Below are 22,448 nucleotides of genomic sequence, written 5' to 3'. Positions count from 1 at the left end.
TTATACCAAAAGCATACCTAATTGGTTAAACTTTTATCCTTTTTAAGCAAAATGCACTGTATGTATTTGTAGCTTATATTTTTGAGTTATTTTTTACTTCGGTGATGATGTTCAATGTCAATCCACACTAAAATAAAATAAAAATAGCTATAACTATTATTCGCCAATGGAGGGCGTGATTTGTTTTGTCAACACTCGCGGGCAAGTGGTCTGACACCCTCTGCAATGAGGCAAGTGACTGCACATTATGAACGAGCAGAACGTCCTCAATATGCAAGGTATCTGACTTATTGAACAATACAACATGCGACTTTCACTTGTACGGCAGATATTTCGCACAATGGTAACGTGATTTTATCCCTTGTTTTTTGTAGATATTTGTTGGAATTTGAGTCATAAAATAAGTTTAGAATAAGCATATTGAACATGTCCATTTTACGTAATCATTGTGTATGGTCTGACCTCGGAATATATGTTATATTTGTATTTAATAGATGTTAAATTTGCATCGGGGATAAACTGATAAAGAATATTAATTTTTGATTTTTACCCATATACACCGATGTGTGTAGCACTGTATACTCAGTACTTTCCCGAGTCCTGTGAAAAAAATCACAGGCATTTTACTCGGGTGGGATTCGAACCCACGACCTTTGCAATTCTAGAGCAGTATCATACCAACTAGACCACCGAGATTGCCCGGTAGCTAGAGGCAGTTCGAATCATATGTTTTAGCAGCGGGTACTGCAAACGATTTAATAGATGTTGAATTTGCATCGGGTATAAAGAATATTAATTTTCGATTTTTACCCATACACCGATGTGTTTAGCACTGTATGCTCTGTACTTTCCCGAGTCCTGTGAAAAAAATCACAGGCATTTTACTCGGGTGGGATTTGAACCCACGACCTTTGCAATTCTAGAGCAGTGTCATACCAACTAGACCACCGAGATTGCCTGGTGGCTGTATTATTTAACTTAAGTCGTGGTTGGCGTTGACGTTGATGTTTGAATGGTCGCCACGGATGACTTTCCATATGGCGCCATCACTTTTTCACTCATTTTTACATAAAGGGTTAATCTAATTGAGATAAATACATACTATAATATTTCATATCGAATGAAAAAGTGGTGGCGCCATACTGAAACTTTTCCACCAGTCGCACTAATCTAATCTAAACACCGACAGCTCACGACAACTCTGCATTTGAATGTAATTCAACCGTCGCCCCCTACGCATTTTGGCCGTGTCCAAAACGGCGACTTCGGCAACGGCCGGGTAGCTACAACAAGCTAGATCAGTGTGTCTTAGCTGTGAGTAAGGATGATTAGCCTCTCAAATTATTAATATTAATATTAACAAAGATTTATCTGTGTTGTTTTTTTCTCGCAGGCAACTGAAGCTAAGCAGATGAAGCTGAGTGCTGACGATAAAGCTCAGAAGCTCGCCTCGCTCCAGACCGCTGGATGGAAAGAAGTGGAAGGACGAGACGCCATCCAAAAAGTCTTCATGTTCAAGAACTTCAACCAGGTAAAACATTCAGTCATTCAAAGTGTAACAAAATTCAGCGGCCAGACTTGTCACCAGAACTCGCACTCGGGAATCCATCACACCCATTCTTAAGGATCTACATTGGCTACCAATACGGGCTAGAATCGATTTTAAAGTTTTGGTTCTGACTTATCAATGTATCCATGGTATTGCCCCTGTTTATCTTCAAAGCTACAAAACAACCAGGAATCTGCGATCTTCAAATAAATCCCTTCTGACCCCCCCCCCCCCAGTTATCAAAACCAAGTCGTACGGTTCCCGCTCTTTCCAATATGCAGCAGTTCAGTTATGGAACAGTCTTCCAGAGGTTGTTAAACAGGCTGAGACATCAGAACAATTCAAAACCCGGTTGAAAACATGTTTGTTTACTTTGTACAATAGTTGTTGATTTCCTTTTACAGCGCATAGGGACCTCACGGTGATATGCGCTATATAAGAATGGTTTTATTATTATTATTATTAACCTCGCCAGGGGTGGATTTCACAAGGAGTTACTACTAATCTTATTTAAAGGCAGTGGACACTATTGGTAATTACTCAAAATAATTGTTAGCATAAAAACTTACTTGGTAACGAGCAATGGAGAGCTATTGATAGTATAAAACATTGTGAGAAGCAGCTCTCTCTGAAGTAAGCATCTGAAAGCACACAACTTTGTGTGACAATGGTGTTTTTTCTTCCATTATTATCTCAACGACCAATTGAGTTCAAATTTTCACAGGTTTGTTATTTTGTGGATATTATGTTGAGAGATACTCCAACTGTGAAGACTAGTCTTCGACAATTACCAATAGTGTCCAGTGTCGTTAAGCATTGTTAAGTGTTTGATAACTCATAAAGAGTTCTAGGACTAGTCGTAAGTTAGGACTATCTTTGTGAAATTGACTCAGGGCCCAATTTCATAGAGCTGTTAAGGACAAAAAGTAGCTGAGCAATCAAAGTTATGCTTACCAGAAAAAGGTTACCAGCTAAACTACCATGTCACCTGTAGAATTTGTGACTGGTATCACTGCTCATTTCTGCAAGGCAAAAACTGGTTAGCAACATATTCTGCTTTCCGCAGCTCTATGAAATTTGGCCATGATGTTAAAGATGGGTTCAAGGTCAAGTTCAGTGTTGTGATGCACTCATTTTCCGATAGAGTCCTTATAAATGAAAATGGTGACAAATCACAAAACTGAAGTTGACCTTTGAGCCCCTATTTTGAAGGCAGTGGACACTATTGATAATTACTCAAAATAATTATTAGCATCAAACTTTACTTGGTAATGAGTAATAGGGAGAGGTTGATGGTATAAATCATTGTGAGAAACGGCTCCCTCTGAAGTGACATAGTTTTCGAGAAGTATTTTTCCACAAATTTGATTTCGAAAACCTCAAGTTTAGAATTTGAGGTCTCGAAATCAACCATCTAAAAGCACACAACTTCAGGTGACAAGGGTGTTTTTTCTTTCACTATTATCTCGCAACTTCGACGATCGATTGAGCTCAAATTTTCACAGGTTTGTTATTTTATGTATATGTTGAGATACACCAAGTGAGAAGACTGGTCTTTGACAATTACCAATAGTGTCCACTGTCTTTAAGTGTTCACAATCACAGTTCAGGCTGTCATTAAGGTATTATGCATGCAATATTGAAAAGTGGGTATGAATGCAATTAGGCACAGGTTGTGGGTCCGAATCCCACCTGATTAATATGCATGTAAATTAAGTCTCTGGACTCGGGAAAGTACTCAGCGTTCTCCCTCACAGTGGTCCGCTGGCCAAGTGGCAGGTTAAAACTAATGATGACCAGACCGGATTCTCTTCAAGTGGTCCGACTGATTAGTTCAGTTTTGAAAAGCAACACTTTTTCATTTGAAACATTGACTAGTGAAAAATCCGTCATACTAAAAATGACAAGCTTACTGGAAACTTGAGCTCAATCGGTCGTCGAAGTTGCGAGATAATAATGAAAGAAAACACAACCTTGTCAGTTGTCACACGAAGTTGTGTTCTTTCAGATGCTTGATTTTGAGACCTCAAATTCTAAATCTAAGGTCGCGAAATCATATTCGTGGAAAATTACTTCCGTGTTGAAAAGCAACCCTTTTTCATTGGAAACATTGACTAGTGAAAAATTTGTCAGACTAAAAATGACAAGCTTACTGGTCCTGCTGGCTGGTCATCAAAAAAGTTAAAGACACTGGACACCTTCGGTAATTGTCATTGCCCAGTCTTCTCACTTTGTGTATCTCAACATATGCATAAAATAAGCAACATGTGAAAACTTGAGCTCAATCGACCATCGGAGTTGCGAGGTAATAATGAAAGAAAAAACTATCTTGTCACACGAAGTTGTGTTCTTTCAGATGCTTGATTTCGAGACCTCAAATTCTAAATCTGAGGTCTCGAAATTCCTGGAAAATTACACCTTTCTTGAAAACTTTGTTACTTCAGAAGGAGCCGTTTCTCACAGTGTTTTTTTGCCATCAACAGCTCCCATTACTCATTACGAAATAAGTTTTTATGCTAATAATTATTTTGAGTAATAACCAATAGTGTCCACTGCCTTTAAGGGCAAACCAACTATTATTCTTTATTCCCAATGCAAATTTTATTGAACTACAAGCTTGCAAAACAAAAACAAAACATCTTGAGCAACAAAATTCTCATCCAAATCTTTTGCCTTCCAACTCAGGCATTTGGATTCATGAGTCGAGTCGCCCTCCAAGCCGAGAAGATGGACCATCATCCTGAGTGGTTTAACGTCTACAACAAAGTGGATATCACGTTGAGTACCCACGATGTCAGCGGACTCTCGGAGAAAGACATCAAGCTGGCTAATTTTATGGAGAATGTTGTGTCTTCTTAAAACAGAGAAATGTAGTTTTCAGCAAAGTTTTCATCTGGATCTAGATAATCCAAATGGTTTTAGCTTTATTTTTAAAAGGTGGCTGTCATAGAAAGAAAACATTGACAAGTTGTCTTTTTTCTGTGTGATAAGCAAGGCTTGGATTTGGGGAAATCCACAAGAGCACTGGGCTTGTAGCTCAGCAAAGTTTTATGTTGATCTAGACAATCTAAGGGTTTGATACTAGACTTAGGAAAGTAGCTTTGAGTTAAAAAAAAAAAAAAAAAAACGGCTAAGAAAGAAAATATCAAGCCCTCCAATTTTATGGAGGATGTTGTCCCTTCTTAAAACAAGGAAATATTTTTTCCAAAGAAGTTTAGGTGTGGATAGACAATGCAAAGGGTTCACTATCAGATCTGGAATTTAACAAAGTGGCAGAATATTATTGTTATTTTAACTTTAATCTGATCTGTAATTTAACATTAAACAAATCTTTAAGATTATGGTTTAATAGCTTGAAGATTGAGGTCATTATTTAGTCCAGCCCGTTGTATGCAATACAAGTTTTATTATTATATATTTTATTTGTTTTGTCAAAATTAATGGTCAAATATCATGCAAGACGAAAACAATTGAAAAGCAATACATCATTATAAAGTGTTGATGGTAACTTTAAGTGTCAACTCTGCATATAATTAACCCTAAATGAATATTCTTTATCCCTGATGCAAATTTAATATCTGTTAATTAATTAACACTGGTTCATATTCTAGCATTGAAGAGTAAGAAGACAAATTAGGTAAAAAAAAAAAAAAAAAAATCTACTTGTACCAATATTTAAGTTTCGTATCTGAAATTTGATGCTATTTTCCAGGAAAACATTATATCACTACAAATGTATGTAAAACATGAATGTCTGCATTGTGAATTAAAACTACCCTGCTTAATCACTCAGGAAATTTGAGTATGTACAAGCGTTTTTTTAGTTCAAGTAAATTAAACTTCGATTTTGTGATCTAGTAATCTGTGCCCTATTTAACAGAGCTGCTTTTAGTACAAAAGTAGGTCAGGACAACAACATTATGCTAACCAGAATAAGGTCACTAGCCCAGGCCTGATACTTCATGGAGGCAACGGAGGCGATTGCCTCTGTTGCCCCTTGCCATTGCCTTGGTGCCCTTAAAATGCACAAGTAGAAATTTACAATTTCCTCATAGGGTGGCCTTTGCTAAAGAGAAAATGCCTTGGTGCCCTTGCCATTTCAAAAACGCAGCATACAGCCCTGCTAGCCAAAATACCAAATCACATGCACCATTTTGTCACTGTATCCGGCCAATTTTCTGCCAAATCAGATTATTGTTAAATCAATACTGCTTTTTAAGGGAGGGTATAACTTTGGTAATTACTCAAAAAATTAATGACCGTAAAACCTATTTGGTGCGAAACACTGTAACTATTGATAATGTTCATCATTTTGAGAAACAATTCCTTTGAACGGAATGTGGTTTCAGAGAGAGGGATTCAAAAGGACATTTCATTCTTAGGAACGTTTCTGTATGGGGGAAACGATTTTACATTGTGTATTCCCTTAGGCCACATAAAACAAAAAATTGGAAATCGTCCCCGCCCGACCGTTCAACAAACCCCGGCCCCATTTTTTTTCATCATAAAAAAACATTTACTGCCCAGATTTTTAAGCCGATACTTTTTTCAAAATGAACAGGTTTGAAAAGATGTTTAAAGAAGGTTTTCATTCATGTTGGCAAAGCAAGAACAGTTCTTCAAGTATTTACTTGGGCTTAATGTGCTTGGTTGTTTGAAAAAAAAATTCAGAAAATGTCATCTGGGAGTTAAATTTGTTTGACAAAGCTATTGAAAACAAACAAACCCTCTGTTTTTTAGTGATTGTGATGATTTCTTTATTCTTGATTTCATAATTGGCATGTCAACAAAACTTTAAAAAGAAAAAGAAAGAAAAAAAAAACCTCCCTCCCCCATCCGCAAAAAGAAAAGGACGATCAACAATTATTTTGTATTATGCGGCACGAGATTTATGGCAAACAAAAGTTATAGAGCGCCACCAGGCGAATATTGGACGTGTGGGTATTAATTACTTTTGGCCAATGGGAAATAGCGATGACTCGCACGGAAATTACGTCATCGTCAGAAAGTTCTTAACGAATGACGTCACTTTGAGAGGGCATGTCGAACATGTTTGTCTGCTTTTTTGATATTCTCCGTTTTGTAGTCGGGAAGTTTGTTTGTTAGGGTATCTTTTAGATTTTCTGGAATAGTTTTGAACAAGATGTGGACGAAAAGGATGTGTTTGATCGTGGAGCTTAGCCTGTTGTGGGTGTTTTGTGGATTTATGGCAACGGAAGGTAAGAATTTTGAGTGACAAACCGACTGATTTTTAGTCCGGGTTTTTTTTTATTTAAACTTCAACGACGATACGATGTACGGTAAACCAACGCCCAACTGCTGTAGTGTAGGTAGGAAAGGGGCGGAGAACGCAACACACCCACATGCACAGTGTAATTTCTCTAGCTTAAAAATATTTTTGTGAGATTTAAAGCAGTGTTTATTGTAATTAAACTCGGAAGAGATTTACGAATAAGGCCTAGTCTAAAGTTGCAGTTTTAGGCCTAGGCCTACACTATTAATTAATGTTAATGGGATGGGAAAACTGAAAGTTCTGCCAAGCCCAAAGTTTATAACAACCTGACAACACAGCCTCCCCACAGACACATCATGGCGCACCCAGCCCAGTCACCAGGTCACAGCTTTATTATTATTTATTGTTTAATATAAAAACTTATTAACTTCCAAAATGGGTAAGTAAAACTCAAGTGACATAATAGTTACCTCACAACGACGACTGAAGTTTGAAGGGGGAATACAAAAAAATTGCTAAATATTATTTATTAAAGGAACACGTTGCCTGGGGTCGGTCGAGTTGGTCTTTGTAAAGCGCTATGAACTGTTTGTTATAAAATCGGTATGGTTAGAAAGATGTTGTTAAAATAGAATACAATGATCTACACAGATATGCCTCGAAATTGTGTGGTTTTCGTTTTACCTCGTCGACAAACATGGTCGGCCATTTATGGGGGTCAAAAATTTGACTCCCATAAATGGCCGACCGTGTTAGTTCGCGACGTAAGATGAAAAGCGTTCAATTTCGACTGATACTTGTGTGGATCATTATATTCTACATTCAAAAGATCTTTCTAACCATATGCATTTCATGACAAATGGTTTCAAACGCTTTTCATAGACAAACTCGTCCGATCCAAGGCAACGTGTTCCTTTAATAATTTTAACGATAAAAAAATAAAATTTACCTTGTTCAGTAATTTGTCTTGTCTCATTGGACATTACTAGTCTACACTTTTTTGCATGATGATATAATCCCAAATTCCAAACAAATCATTTTTTATTGTTGCTTTATTGACATGTTTGCTGTTTGAAATTTTAAGGATAATTAATACCACATTACCACCTCACCAACGACATGCCAAACTGCACTAAGTATTATAGTGCAGTTTTAGTACAGTACACGCGAGTAAACTTCAGACAAATTGTGTGTAGTTACAAACATTTGTTTGTCTCCTACTAGGTTAGGTACTTAGTTTTCATTAAAAATATAGTTCAGTTCAGTTCAGTTGAGTTGTACGTAACATAAACACGTGACAAATATTCAAAACCATTATTCTTAAAAGAAAATATTACAAACATTAACAATAAGTTGACACATGTTGGACGAAATTCTCAAATATCAGTGTCATGACATGTAGAACACCCTTCATCCTGTGGTGATACAAAATTGTTTTGCTTGTTAATACGTCATCACATTTACAAGATTTACCATACTACTGGAACAAGTCGTCAGGGACACACTTCAAGCCTAAAATTCCCCTAGCGTGGTTTATAGGCCCACACAATCACTCACTCTCCGAACAACTGTTGCACACATTTAGGGGTGTAGGCCCATACTTGTGTAACACACAACTCTTGCATAGCATTTTTTTATGGAAAGCCGCCAAGGAAATGAGTGGCCTTAGCAACAGATTGTGAACTTCCTCCCCAATGCACCCCCTCTACTATGAAACCACAATACTTCAGCAATGTCGCATTACATGGTCACCTGTAGACTTGGTTTTTTATGGTCACCAATGGACTTGGTTCCAAGTCTTTGATCGTGACTTTTAGTCGTCCTGATAGCCGCTACAACAATGCCCTCTTGCGATCAACCTTCATCATTCAGCCTACGATTGGGAGTTAGCGTGCATGATAGCTAGGCATTTTTCGTGGCTGAGATGCAGAAGAATAACTGCTATAAGACTTGAATCAAGTCTAGGTCACCTACTGCTACTTGTACACTTCTCCTCCCAAGATCATTTGGCAGAATGAAACAAACTACAAACTAAATATTGGCAACGCACCAACTATTACTATTTTTAAAAGTAAGCTTCAAGCTATGGATCATCCTTACACGGAAGCCCATTTTATGTAAATTATTGCTGCTCAGTGTCTCCTACATGTGTACCATCCCGATATGTGGTAATTGTGCTGTCATTCACCAGAACCAGAAACCTGTACATGTATTTGCCAGAGGGGTGCCTGGCTGGATTTTGATACCTTTTTTTTGCATTTAGACATCCTGTTTTAGCTCTCACAATTTACATTACGGATGATTTCGTCCAGCAATTTGGCATAGCAAAATACTAATACTGAACAAGTTTTATGCACACGACGGGTGATTGCTATTTGAGTCACACTCACACAGGGGATTTTTGAGTAGTGACTGATATGTTTTGCATAGCATTTTGTAAATAAATAATTAAATAAATTGAACAAATCTAGTTAAAAAATAAATGAGTATGCCTACCCCCCCCCCTAAATAAAAAATTATAGTTAAATACTTGTAATAATGAATAGGGTAGGTGGCCTTAGCTTTCAGTCCAAACCGGACCTTCTTCAGAGGCATAAAACAAGTACAAACAGATACAAGGCTTATTAGGCAAGCAGTTTCAGAATACACAAGAAAGACATTTTTATAAAAGGCAAAGTGAGATTTTCAATACCAATTTTCAGTGAACTCCCCACCAATGAAAATTTAATAAATAAAAGCCAATACACGACTGGTACAAATTAAAATATAAATAAAAACCCCAAAAGAAAAAAAATCTTGAAAGCCCAAATCAGTAAGTTTATGATAATTCTAACCGCTGTCATTTTTATTTATCCATTTATTTATATTTTAATCCCAGGTATCACAGTAGATCCTCAGAGAAGGATGACAATTCTCCAAGGCACTCCGAATGTTGAAATGACATGTCCAGTACAGAGATGGGCTGTTAGACCAGTCATTTTCGAGTGGTTCTACTTGCCTAATGATGCTGACATGGCTACTCCGGTAAGGTCCTTCTACAAAAGTAGAATTCAGAACTGACTCTGCGGCAGTACAGTTAATTATGGTCCAATAAGCTAAAGTAGTAGACCAGTCCATTTTCTATACCATCCGCCCAGGTACTAGTTAAAAAGCAGGACAGTTCTTTTCAGAACTGAGAGGTCTCCCGAACCTCCAATTTGTTACTCTGCGGCAGTAGAATAAAGTAAGACGGTTCTCTAAGAACAACTCTACCTGGCAAGTAGTATACACACAACGTGTTACCGCAAACCAAATATACATTGATACCTCACCATGCAATGCCTCAAATCCTATAACTATTATTATACGCTTTCATCAGACCAGTCACTTTCGAGGGGTTCTACTTGCCTAATAATGCTGACAGGGCTACACTGGTAAGGTCCTTAATAGTGGTAATTAGTCTCAAAGTCTCTAAGGCCAGGACCCAATATCATAAGTAGCTAAGTAAGCACATAACTATTGTGCTATATATGAGATTAAGGTTACAGGCAAGTCCTAATGTTCTACTTGAGCAGAATGTTGTTAACAGAAATGCGTTTTTAACTTGTTTATAATTCGTTTATTCACCATTTCAATGTAATTTTGATAATATTTGGTACACTTTGTAATTTATTCGTAATTATCGATTAAAAAATCAGGCCCCAACCCGAAGGTTTTGACAAACTAGAAACACTTCTGCCGTTGACGGCGCCCGTCAAATTGACAATGCTTTGACACCCTGCTTGGGATTTTGCTTTGTTATGTACCTCTACGCTGCAACAAAGCAGCTATACAAATTGGAGCTTCCAACTATGACATAACGGAGCCTTTCGCGAATCTTTCAGAAAAGCGCATGATAAGTGTATTCTAAATTATTGTTTTTTTACACCAGTAAAATCTATGTATAGTCATATGACTCGATTTCCTTATTGATTGAAACCTTTTAAATGAAATTCAGCAAAGTTCACAAGTTGACATTTTTGTTCAAGCAGGTCTTTAAAACCAAAGAATCATTCAAGAACTCCAAACTACTTGAACCGACCTCCAACAGTCCCTTAGCAGTTTGTGACCTTCATGGAAATGACTGGTTAGGAGATGGTGACTAACGTTGCATATCCTGTCTCATGGTAGACGTACTACCCTATACCCCTCTCGATCAATGTTTAAGTGACATCATATTTTGTGTCATCAGTAGGTCATCGGAATAATGGGAAATGAGGGGGCAAAGTTATACACCCACACCCATGTAAAAACAAATCTTTTTTTTTTTTGAGAATGAAGTTTTTGATGATGGCAAGAGTGGGTGTGACTCCTTGTACTTGTAGATTTGTTTTTCTTCTTTCCCTTTTTGTTCTTAGCTTTGAGAATTTTTCTAAGCGAGGGTTGAAATGTCACACCATTTACTGTTTTTTGCCTCTATTATAGGGTCAAACTTTTATCAATTTAATGTGTTTTTTTCTGCCATACACTTTATTAAGGACTAAAGCCCGATTAAAGCAAATTGTAAAAACAAAGTGAATTTCTCAGCGTCATAATTGGACAGCGAATACAAGATTGTTTGGGTCAAGAAATTTCCTTCAATCTCTTTCAGATGAACGAAGGCTCTGGGTCCGTTTCCATACCTGCTTTAACTTGACAAAGTACAACAATTGTGACTAACAAAAATAGGTTACGGGTCAACTTAAAATACCGTCCTACACTTTTATTATACCATTTTTAACCATTTTCGTTCCTACATGTATTAGTTTTTGCCTAGCAGAATTTGTGTGAAGCAGTATTTTCTTCTCAAGCAGCTCATCAGTTAAGGGCGCCTCTGATATTTTTAGACGAAGACATAACACCTCAATTTTATACAATTGGCATCCACGGCAAGTACCATGATGCCCTGTGCTTTTCTGTGGTGCCCATTGTTTCATAACAAATTTAACTTTCCTCGAAGAGTTACCCATTATCCTGTTATCAGAGGGAAATTGCTGTGCCCTCTTTCAAGAGCAAGCTCAAGGCCAACAATACACTGGGTACGTGTTTGTTGTTGAATCAAGTTTATTTAGTTTTTAGAAATGTGCTTACTGTTTGTTTTTGGGTTTTTTTTTTTTCCACACAGATAGATGCGAACAGCACTAGCTTTGTGACATCCGGCACAGGTCAGCTAACTGTTGACCAGGTCAACAGGACAGACAGTGGGGTGTTCACCGCCATTGCTACTGACTCAACTGGGGGGTCAGGGAACTGCACATTCTATCTTGAAGTTGGTTGTGAGTTATTTTTATCACAAAATGTCTTAAAAGGAAAGTTTTATGGGATTATTTGGTAACCACTCCTACAAATAAGGCACCTTTATCAGAACTTTTCCCATATAACTTGTGGAAAGGTTTTTCCTGGAACCATTTGGGAGCAACTGCTAGCTCCCAGTAGATAACAGTCTTAGTGCGTGTTGTTTAACCAACCTTTAACAAATGGCCCATAGAACTTTCCTGGGATAACAAATTAGCTCCAGGAAAACTTGTCCGCAAGTTATCCGGGAAAAGTTTAGATAAAGTGCCTAATCACGGTAAAAAATTACTTGGTAACATTGTACTGAGAGCAGCTGCTTTCGATAGTAAAGCAATTTGAAAATCAGTTCACTTTGAAGTAATGTGGTCATGGAAAAAGAAATTAGTTTTTATCTCCCAAGAAACGTTTTTGTCAGAAACAAATCCCAGATTGTGTGTTCCAATTACGAATTTAATCCTTCCAGCCTTGACTAAAACCACTCTAGATTTTTATCTCAACAACGCTACCACTTTTTTAAATTGAACAAAGAAAAGTTGAACAAAGAAAAATTGACTAGAGTGGGATTCCAACCAACGACCTCTGGATTAACGTGCCGGCGCTATACCAACTTAGCTATCTAGCCCTATGTTGGTGGTTTTCACTATTTTGTTAATATCTTTTTTCGATGGTGCCAGTCAGAAGCCATACAACTGTTAACTGCGGTGTAGCCAGGGATCACACCTAAAAGATGATACAACCTGGCAAGCGGCAGCCAGGGGATCACCTTAAGGGGATGCGACTTTTTGTTTCAGATAGGGAAACTTACTTTTTTGATAGTTTTTTTTGTATGTGTATGACTGTATAAATATATGTGTGTAGGACTAAAACGATCAAATGGTCCCAAAAACCAAATATACACATTCCCTTTAAAGCTCCCTTGACCCTGCATCCATCTTACTCAGATCTTCTTCATAAGACACTGTCATTATATGCCAAGAACCATCATTCTGCTGGCTCAATCTGACTGACTCATAACCTAAATCTCCTACTACAAGGTGATTAAGCACTTTCTCACATCAGTCTTGTTAGAACAAGCTTGTGGACAAGCAAAACACTGCAACCTGGAATCTAGAAAGATCAAATCATCTGAGCCCAATTTCATTCAGCTGCTTAGCACAACAATTTGCTTAGCATGAAATTTCTTCCTTGACAGGATTACCAACACAATTTTCACATGATTTTCAAGATGTTTATAAGCAAACAAGAGCTGAATACCAGTAACAAGCAAGAAGCAAAAAATGGAAATTTGGTTGGTAATCCGGTTTTTATCAAGAAAGAAATTTCATGCTAAGCAAATGTTTGTGCTTAGCAGTTCTATGAAATTGGGCCCTGCTCAGAACTATTCCATTCCATTCAAAATAAAAAACAAATAGATCAAAATCAACAAATGAATGTTTGACTTGGAGAATGAATCTTTCTTTTTGCACAAAACCAAAACAATTACTTTGAACACCGATTTGATCAAAAAATTCAATTACCAATTAATGTAACTCTGTTGACATTGTGGTTTTTTTCCTACAAAAAGTACCTACTCGTAGCCCCTTTAAAAAATCTTTTAAAATAAGTATCTTCCCCCTCTCCACTTTTCTAGTTCCACCCGTCTTTGACAATGAAACGATTACGGAGATTCAAGGCGACCTCAATCAGACGGTTGTCCTTACCTGCCCCTATGAGAGTAGCCCTTTGTCTACGGTCACCTGGTTAAAGGATGGTGTCATCCTAGAATTCAGTACAAGGTTTATCATCGATGGACGAAACCTCACCATTGCAGGTAATTCTTCAACAATCCAGCCATCGATTTCACAAAACTCTTCCAAACTTAAGAATTATCTGAAGGGCTTAAGTTGAGTTCAGTTTCATATCTGAAGACGTTAGGACACATTAAACCCATCCTAAGTTAGGACGAGTTACTCGTCCTAACTTGAGATAGGATTAATCCAAGCGTTTTGTGAAATCGGCTGTAGAGACAACATTAATAACAAATAGGCCTTTTCAGATATATTCTTAATCCCTCATGCAAGTACAGTATGTTGCAAACTGTGTACTGACGAAAAGATCTACATGGTGTAAATGAAAAAAATAGTTCATGGCCAGTTTTCAGAATGGGAATGTAGACACCATTGTAACATGAGATTATTTTCCCCCACACAGAAGATGAAGACCTTATCTAAAGGAAAATGAGTCAATAACAAAATTGAACTTGACATTTCCCTTCCTCTTTAACGTTTACGGTCAAACATCTAGGCCATGCTTTAAGATGATAGCCTTTATCCTCTCTCTACCCCTTTTAAAGGGAAGGTACGCGTTTGGTAATTACTCAAAACAAATATTAACTGACTAAAACTGACTTGGTAACGAGAATTGAGGAGTTGTTCATAGTATAAAATTTGGTAAGATGCGGCTCCCTCTGAAGTAGCATAGATTTTGAGAAAGAGGCTATTGGTCACTAAAATAATAAAAGACTTCCAGCCAGAAGTTTTTTATTCCTATCTGAAAGGCAAATTCGTCAAATAGGTTGTGTTGATTCTCTCATAATTTTCTCGCAACTTAGATGCCCAATTTAGCTCAAATTTTCACAGGTTTTCTTAAGTTGGGATTCGCCAAGTGAGAAGACTGGTCTTTGACAATAACAAAACGTGTACCTTTCCTTTAAATGAGCAGGGGTCGATTTCACAAAGAGTTAGGACTAGTCCTAACTTAGGACTAGTCCTAGGAGATATACAAATTGCATGGATAGTCCTAAGTTAGGACGAGTAACTGGTCCTAACTCGAGATAAGACTAGTCCTAACTCTTTGTGAAACCCACCCCTGGACACGTTTGGTAATTACTCAAAGTATTTTTCAATTGGCATAAAAAAAAATTATTTGGTAATGAGCACTGTAAAGCTACTGAAACGACTCCCGCTGAAGTAATGCAGTTTTTGAGAAAGAGGTAATTTCTCACTCAAATATTTGAATCTGAGAAAGAGGTCTTTCTGAGGCATCTAAAAGCAAACTCATTTTTTTCAGGGTGTTTTTCCCTTTATTATTTGTTTGCAACTTTAATAACCAGTTTAGTCCAAAGGTTCAAACATTTGTTATTTTATGCCTATATGTTGGGATACAGTAAGTGAGAATACTAATCTTTGACAATTACCAAAGTTGTCCTGCTGTTAATTTCACCAAACTCCTTATAACCCAGGCTTTATCTTAGGACTTAGGACAAGTCCCAGCCTTGCACTATTTCATGTGAACCTTAAGATTAATCCTATTTACTCATCTTCACTTGTAACAGGATTAATTCTAACGTTTTGTGAAATCGTGAAATTGTCTGCAGTGGCTTTAACTATCAACTCAATATTTAAACTTTTTAATTGCTGTTTATTTCTTCTTTAGATGTACAAGCCGCTGACAAAGGCAGCTACCAGTGCAGGGCGTCAAACACCTACGGAATGGCTGTCAGTTCACCTATAATTCTTGTTATGGAAGGTGGGTTTGTTTAATAAGGCCCTCAGTGAAGCTATCAGACGAGTGTCCATCAGGTTGTTTGTCAACAAATTTTGTTTACTCCATCCCAAAACTTGTTGAAAATTGGTATACAAAAAAGCACAAGGTCACTATAATTAGTGATTGTAAAAAAAACTTGTTGATGATCTGACGAATCTTAGCTTTTTGAGAAATGGAGACGCACAGATATAATTTTTTATGTACAATAGGGACACTGCCAACATAGGGCTAGATAGCTCAGTTGGTTGAGCGCCGGCACGGAGGTCGTTGGTTCAAATCCCACTCTAGTCAATTCTTTGTTCAACACCAAAAATCAGATATAATTTTTCTAACAAAACTTCACTTGAGTTCGGTGCTCTTTCCCGCTCTGCCACAACACCCTACAAAATATGAAAAAATCATAATTTTGGGCTGGAAAATTGACATTATTATAGTCTTTCCTACATAGTTTCAATGGACAGTGGCGTAACCAGAGGGGGGGCAGGGGGGGCCGGCGCCCCCCCGCTCAGAACCCTTGCCCCCCTCTTGCCCCCCATATGAAATCAGAGATAAGTATATTCTTATACATAGGGCTTATATATAAATCGTTAAAGGCTGCATAAAATGCTGTCGTAAAAAGGAAAACTTTTATTCATATCAGTAGGCCCTATGTGGACTATAACATGAAAAATGCGTGGAAACGCGCGCGCGATCGTATTGGCGGTAAATGTTTGTTGTGGTTTTGCGGTTACAGAGAGTGCAGGATGTGACAAAGTTCTGTTAAATACGTGGTGGTCTGAACGCAGACCAATAGCTCCGTAAACACAAAGTCAGATCATGGAGGAAGAAATTTCTACCTCCATGGTCAGATGCACTACAGAGAAATTTACAACAGCAAACAAATGGCCAGCGAAAAAGGTTGCTTAGACCATTTCTTCTCCTTTAAAGCAAGCGGTGCAATTGAGAGGTAGGCCTATTTTAAATATCCGTTTCATAACTAAAATGTGATTATTAAACACCCACAATTTCGATCCTGTATTGTTTTTTTATGGCTTACACTTGTTACAATAAGGCCGAGTAAAAAAAAGAAACATGTTTAGTGTCTGGGTTTTTCAAAAAAAAGAAGGAGGAGGGGCTTTTTATTTTTTATTTCAAGATGGCCGCCATGAATGTCAAATATCAACTGTTTTTTCTGCTGCTGAAATACACAAAACATTAATGAAACAGTTTGGTCAAGGCATTCAGACAAGACATTCAGATTTTTTTTTTTGCTGAGATCATTTAAAATAACCCCTTTTTCAAAACAAAAACAAAAACAAAAAATTAAGAAAAAAAAGAGGTGTCCTGTAAAAAGGAAGCGGGCGGGGACGCTAAACATTTCTATTTTTCTATTTTTACTTGGCCTAATATTATTATGTTTTGGGTATTTACACACCCACAAAGCCTATTTGAGAATGCCGTGTACAACTCTAAGTTGGTACTTGGTGACCACAGTTGGTAATTTAATCCTTTTATACAGTCAAAAAGTTTTATCTTATACAAAATGACAAGTTCTCTAAGATGTTGTTGTTTTCGCAATCTTTTGTTACCTGCTGACTATATAGACTGTTTTAGAACTGCATTGGTGTGTATCAACTATATATCAGTTAACACATTTAATAATAATCTTGCACTTCTTTGGCCCCCCCAAATTTAATCTTTGCCCCCACTTGCCCCACCAAATGAAAATGTCTAGTTACGCCACTGTCAATGGAGTTTCTTGTGACACCAGACTCTGTTTCAATCTTCATTGCTGGAGAAAATGGTACGCTGACTTGTAGCGTCAGAGGGTCACCTCGCCCAACAGTGGAATGGACAAAAGTAGGTAGTCAGTCTTTGTTTATTATGCCCAGGTACATATTTAAAGGCAGTGGACACTATTGGTAAGCACTCAAAATAGTTATTATCATTAATTATTATATAACCTTCCTTGATTACGAATAATGGGGAGCTGTTGATCGTATAAAACATCGTGAGAAACGGCTCCCTCTGAAGAGACATAGTTTTCGAGAAAGAAGTAATTTTCCACAAATTTGATTTTGAGACCTCAGATTTAGAATTTGAGGTCTCGAAATCAAGCATCTGAAAGCACACAACTTTGTGTGACCATGGTGTGACAATGGTGTTTTTTCTTTCATCAATATCACGCAACTTCTTTGGCTGATTGAGCTCAAATTTTCACAGGTTTTTAATTTTATGCATATGTTGAGATACACCAACTGTGCAGACTAGTCTTTGACAACTACCAATAGTGTCCAGTGTCTTTAAAAACTCTAGAACTTTTGCTCAAACTTTCAAGAATGGGGGAACAAAAACAACTGCATAAAAACCTGGCCTGTGAGGAGCAATAAAGTTTACAAGACAGTGAGTCACAAATTTTGCAAGAGAAAGTGAACTTGAAGAAGTTTTTTTGAGCTCATGATGACTTTTAATATGTCATGAAGTTCACCAAACTTCCCCTCACTTCCTCTTCCAACATCCCGGGGGAAAGATTTGGGTAAAAAAAGGCGATACACCAACTGACGGAAATATCACTGCTTGGAAGAAGTGTTTTAAAAATAGATTGCTTGCCCTGGGTGGATAAATGATTGTTTCCTGTGATTGAGATGCTTTAAGCAGTAGCCCATACAGTTTACGGAGGAACATGCATATCAAGTTATCCCAATCAGTTTGCCTAATGTACGTGTTTAAAGGGAAGGTACACGGTTTGGAATTGCCAAAGACCAGTCTTCTCACTTGGTGTATCCCATCATAAGCATAAAATAACGAGCCTGTGAAAATTTGGGCTCAATCGGTCATCGAAGTTGCGAGAAAATGATGAAAGAAAAAACACCCTTGTTGGACAAATTTGTGTGCTTTCAGATGGGCATAAAAGACTTTTCATGATAAATTACAATTTTCTCAAAAACTACATTACTTCAGAGGGAGTCGTTTCCCACAATGTTTTATACTATCGACAGCTCTCCAATGCCCGTTACCAAGTCAGTTTTAAAGTTAATATTTGTTTCGAGTAACTACCATACGTGTACCTTCCCTTTAATAAAGACTTGACCAGCATGCAGGGTTTGAACTTTAAGGCACTGACCATTCTAACTTTTACTGGATCCATTTTTTTTTCATTATTATTTGCTTCACTTTGGAAAGAAAAATTTGGAATTGAACAACTTAGTTTTGTGATTACTATGCAGGCATGGACTTCCATCTTTGAGATGGCAACTTAGCAAGGCTATTTTCATCACGGAAATGGTACTTTGAAAAATCAATGGGAAACTTTTGAAAATATCAGATTTTTAAATTTTGGGGTTGTACGTATGCCCATCTAGCTGTAGTCTATTGACCCAATTCACCTGGCGTCATCATCAGAATAGTCTTGGATGCGCCATACTGGTGGGCAATGTCACTCTGTGCGCTTTTCAGCGAAGTGCAGTGCTTATTTTACATGGTTTATAATGATTAAAATGTAAACCTATTGACCACCAAAATGGTGAGCTTGGCACAGTCGCAGCGTGTGACGTGCGTCAGAGGGGGTCATAATGGCTGTTCAAAACCTGGGCCCAATTTCATAGAGTTGCAAAATGGTAAATTTTGCTAACTGTGCAATTTCCATTATACAATGTCTGACGATATTTTGCACCTTCCATCTTCATAGAACTCCATGGCTGTAATAAACACTCAACTATTGACAGTCTCTGAGACATTTGTAAACGGAGTGGTCAAATCGACCATTGAGTATACGAGTGTTGAGTTGGACGACCGGGGGACATACTCGTGCTCTGCTCGTAATGCCGACCAGGCTGTTAACCATCTCTTTGAAGTGGTGGTCTATGGTAAGTAAGTCAGCTTGCTTACTGTGAGCGACAGATCTTGGCCCAGTTTCATAGAGCTGCTAAGCACAAAAATTTGCCTAGCATGAAATTTTTGTCTTGATAAAAACAGGATTACCATCTAAATTTCCATTTGTTGCATGTTGCTTGTTACTGGTATTCAGCGTTGGTTTGCTTGTCCTGAAAATCACGTGGAAGTTTGGTCAAGGCAAAAATTTCATGCTAAGCAAATGTTTGTACTTTAGCAGCTCTATGCAATTGGGCCCTGCTCTTATGGAGGCACACAAATTTGTGTGTACTGTTAGCATATCTCACAAGTTGGCAATGATTGTTTCGTTGTGTTGTAGGCATAATCCCTTACACAGCTTAAAGGAACAGTACAGAATTGGTTTTTGCTGACACAACAGTCGCTAACAGATGTAATCCATCATATACATAAGCTGACAAACCTGAACAAGTTTTAGATCCATCGGCCATCTGGGCCACGAGAGAATAGTTAAAAACCAATAGCAAATTTTGCATTGCATCAATGCCAAAATAAAAACGAATACAATGCTCACTGAGCGATAAACTCCAAACGCGAAGTTAGATTATTTATTTCTCATCAAATATAACAATTCAGACAAAATATTTCAAGGGATGTTTTCAACTATCATCATCATTAGACTATGTAAGTTTTATGTAAATCTGTGATCTTCACGATTTTTATTTTTTACCATTTCTTTAATGTTCCTCTAAGTGCCAAAAATAGGGTAGTTTATAATCTTTTAGAACTTGTCTTGCTTTATCTACTTCCCCTGAGTGGATTATTTAATGGATTTGTGATTTTTTTAAATTATTTGTTTATATCTCTTTAATTAAAGTACCACCAGTGATCACATCAGTGTTTGAGTCCATATTGAGAGTTCAGATCGGTCAGCCGATGACTCTACTCTGTCGAGCGAATGCTCTGCCAAAGGCATCCTTCACATGGTACAAAGATGATAGGGTAAGTACACTTCAAAATATCATTTATTTCCTGGCTGTGATTTCTCTATTTTTCACTAGAAATACTGTCTATTTTAAACCTCCCCTCCCCCCACAACGAAATAATAACTGAACAAATATTATTTGTAGCATTAATTAATTAAAAAAAAACATGAAAATAAAACCATAATAGATTGCCTCAGAATCTTTTTTGAATCCACGGCTTCGGCTTTGGAATCGGCTTAATACTTCATTCTCTCGTCTGAAGCCCTGAGCACCTATACGCAAAGCAAGCGCAATATTGTCAAAACCGCGGGGCCAAGCTAGCCTTAGCAGATTCTTGAGCCAAAGCCGTGGTTTCAAAAAGGGCCTCAGATTCAAGTTTTAGTGCAAAATTATCTCCATCTAAAAAACTACGCTACTTCGCAGCTAGCAGTTTTTCACAGTGCTTACTATCAACAGCTCTCTATTACTTGTTACCAAATATGTTTTTATGCTAACAAATATTTTGAGTAATTACCATTAGTGTCAAGTACCTCTGAGCACAATTAAGGGAATCAATGTGTGGTGAAGAGGTTTTCAACTAGTGGTTTAATCCCAACGAGGCCTGGTTCTTGATAATTTTACCGAAACAAAGTCAAGGTAAATTATCAAGAACCAGGCCTTGGCCTCAAAAAGTAAAATAAATGCAAAAATTAAAGTTTGTCAATGATTTTTTTAAACACAACACCCCTCCAGCTATGAAATGGTAAGGCCCAGTCAAGGCCTTCGGGTAAACAACTCCTTATAAGGGAATGCTGTGCGTGCTTGCGTATCGCGTGATGTGGCACAACTGTCTCGGCCGTTGCTCTCGACCAATAGACTGTGCAAGTCTCGCGCGCACCGGAGCGAGAAAACACGACAACTGAAGAACTTTATTTGTTTATGAATCAAATCTTTGCTTTAATTTATTCTTAGTGCCGAATCTGAACAACAAAAATACCCTATAGAGCTTGTTGAAATTAGTTTTAGCTTTTTAAACAAATACACAATTATCGGTTAAAATCTATTTATTGACAAAAGTAAAACTCTGGGACAAGGATGTTTGTTTGATCTTAAATTTTTTGAAACCCCTTTTGTAAATCTACGCCCGAATGTGAAACTACTAAAAGCTGGTTTATACGCGGACGCACGATGGTCGCAAGGGCGTTAGATAAATGCGTGATGCAGTTTAAAGAGGAAGCCGACCGAAGCCGACGCCTAAATGACCAATGAAAAGGCTTTTCACCCCGCGCGACCAAAACAAGCGTCTCGTAAGTTTCGTGATCGGAGATGGGCACAAATTCTTAATTTTTACCAAGTAACCTGACCTGAGGTCAAGTTTAAATATCGGTTTTTCTTCGTTATTATGATGACTTTATTTTTACTTTTTCATATGATGTTAATTAGTATTACATTTTTAACAACATATGTCATTTTTATGGTCATAAACTACATTAAACTAAAGTAATGGGCGAAACAAAATCTCCCCAACGTAAAACTCCATAAGGTTGGGACCACAATGGTCCCGGAAGTTCAAATCCGCGCGAGACTTGCACAGTCTATAGGAATGAAGAAACTGTCTTATAAGCACAGGTGCAAACTCGCGTGTCACGCCCATGTTTCAACACTTTTCACTGGTCATAAACAAAGGTTTATACACACCCACGTGACGCGCTCTCCACCAATAGGAATAGTGAAACTGAGGTATTTATGAATGTTCCTTCACCTCCATCCTTCCCCCCTCTTACAGCCAATCTCCAGAGTAGCTGAGACCCATTTCCAGGAGGGTTGGGATGGCTACCTGAGGGTAAAAGAGGTCATTGGATCTGATGCTGGTCTATATCAATGCCGTGCCGTCAACGAGGTGGGAGAAGCGTTCTCAAAATCCTTCACAATAGTCGTTACTGGTGAGTAGTAAATGAGAAGTTCATGACATTCAAATATTGTCAGTCAGGCCTGGAATTACACAGAGGCCCGTGCCTCTGTTGCCCTTAGTCATGTTAGTCTTTGCCTTGGTGCC

General features: G+C 37.7%; 2 protein-coding genes across 2 annotated transcripts in view; both read left to right on the top strand.

Annotated features, from left to right (window-relative positions):
- Positions 1–208: 208 nt before the first annotated feature.
- LOC139951388 (pterin-4-alpha-carbinolamine dehydratase-like) lies at positions 209–5,346 on the top strand. Its single transcript, XM_071950267.1, has 3 exons — positions 209–343; positions 1,394–1,531; positions 4,235–5,346. Exons 1-3 carry the CDS (start codon positions 305–307, stop codon positions 4,406–4,408), a joined length of 351 nt encoding a protein of 116 aa, XP_071806368.1. The 5' UTR covers positions 209–304; the 3' UTR covers positions 4,409–5,346.
- A 1,110-nt stretch (positions 5,347–6,456) lies between these two features.
- Positions 6,457–22,448, top strand: part of LOC139951346 (hemicentin-2-like) — a 37,332-nt gene continuing 21,340 nt past the window's right edge. Inside the window, exons 1-9 of the mRNA XM_071950196.1 lie at positions 6,457–6,768; positions 9,661–9,806; positions 11,905–12,055; positions 13,705–13,884; positions 15,489–15,581; positions 17,314–17,438; positions 19,267–19,444; positions 20,305–20,429; positions 22,179–22,335. Of these exons, the coding sequence (XP_071806297.1) occupies positions 6,693–6,768; positions 9,661–9,806; positions 11,905–12,055; positions 13,705–13,884; positions 15,489–15,581; positions 17,314–17,438; positions 19,267–19,444; positions 20,305–20,429; positions 22,179–22,335 (1,231 nt within the window). The 5' untranslated portion in view covers positions 6,457–6,692. The remainder of the gene's footprint in view (positions 6,769–9,660; positions 9,807–11,904; positions 12,056–13,704; positions 13,885–15,488; positions 15,582–17,313; positions 17,439–19,266; positions 19,445–20,304; positions 20,430–22,178; positions 22,336–22,448) is intronic.

Source organism: Asterias amurensis, chromosome 19 (genome assembly GCF_032118995.1).
Source record: "Asterias amurensis chromosome 19, ASM3211899v1".
Lineage (NCBI taxonomy): Eukaryota > Metazoa > Echinodermata > Asteroidea > Forcipulatida > Asteriidae > Asterias > Asterias amurensis.
This window is presented reverse-complemented; position numbering and strand designations above follow the sequence as displayed.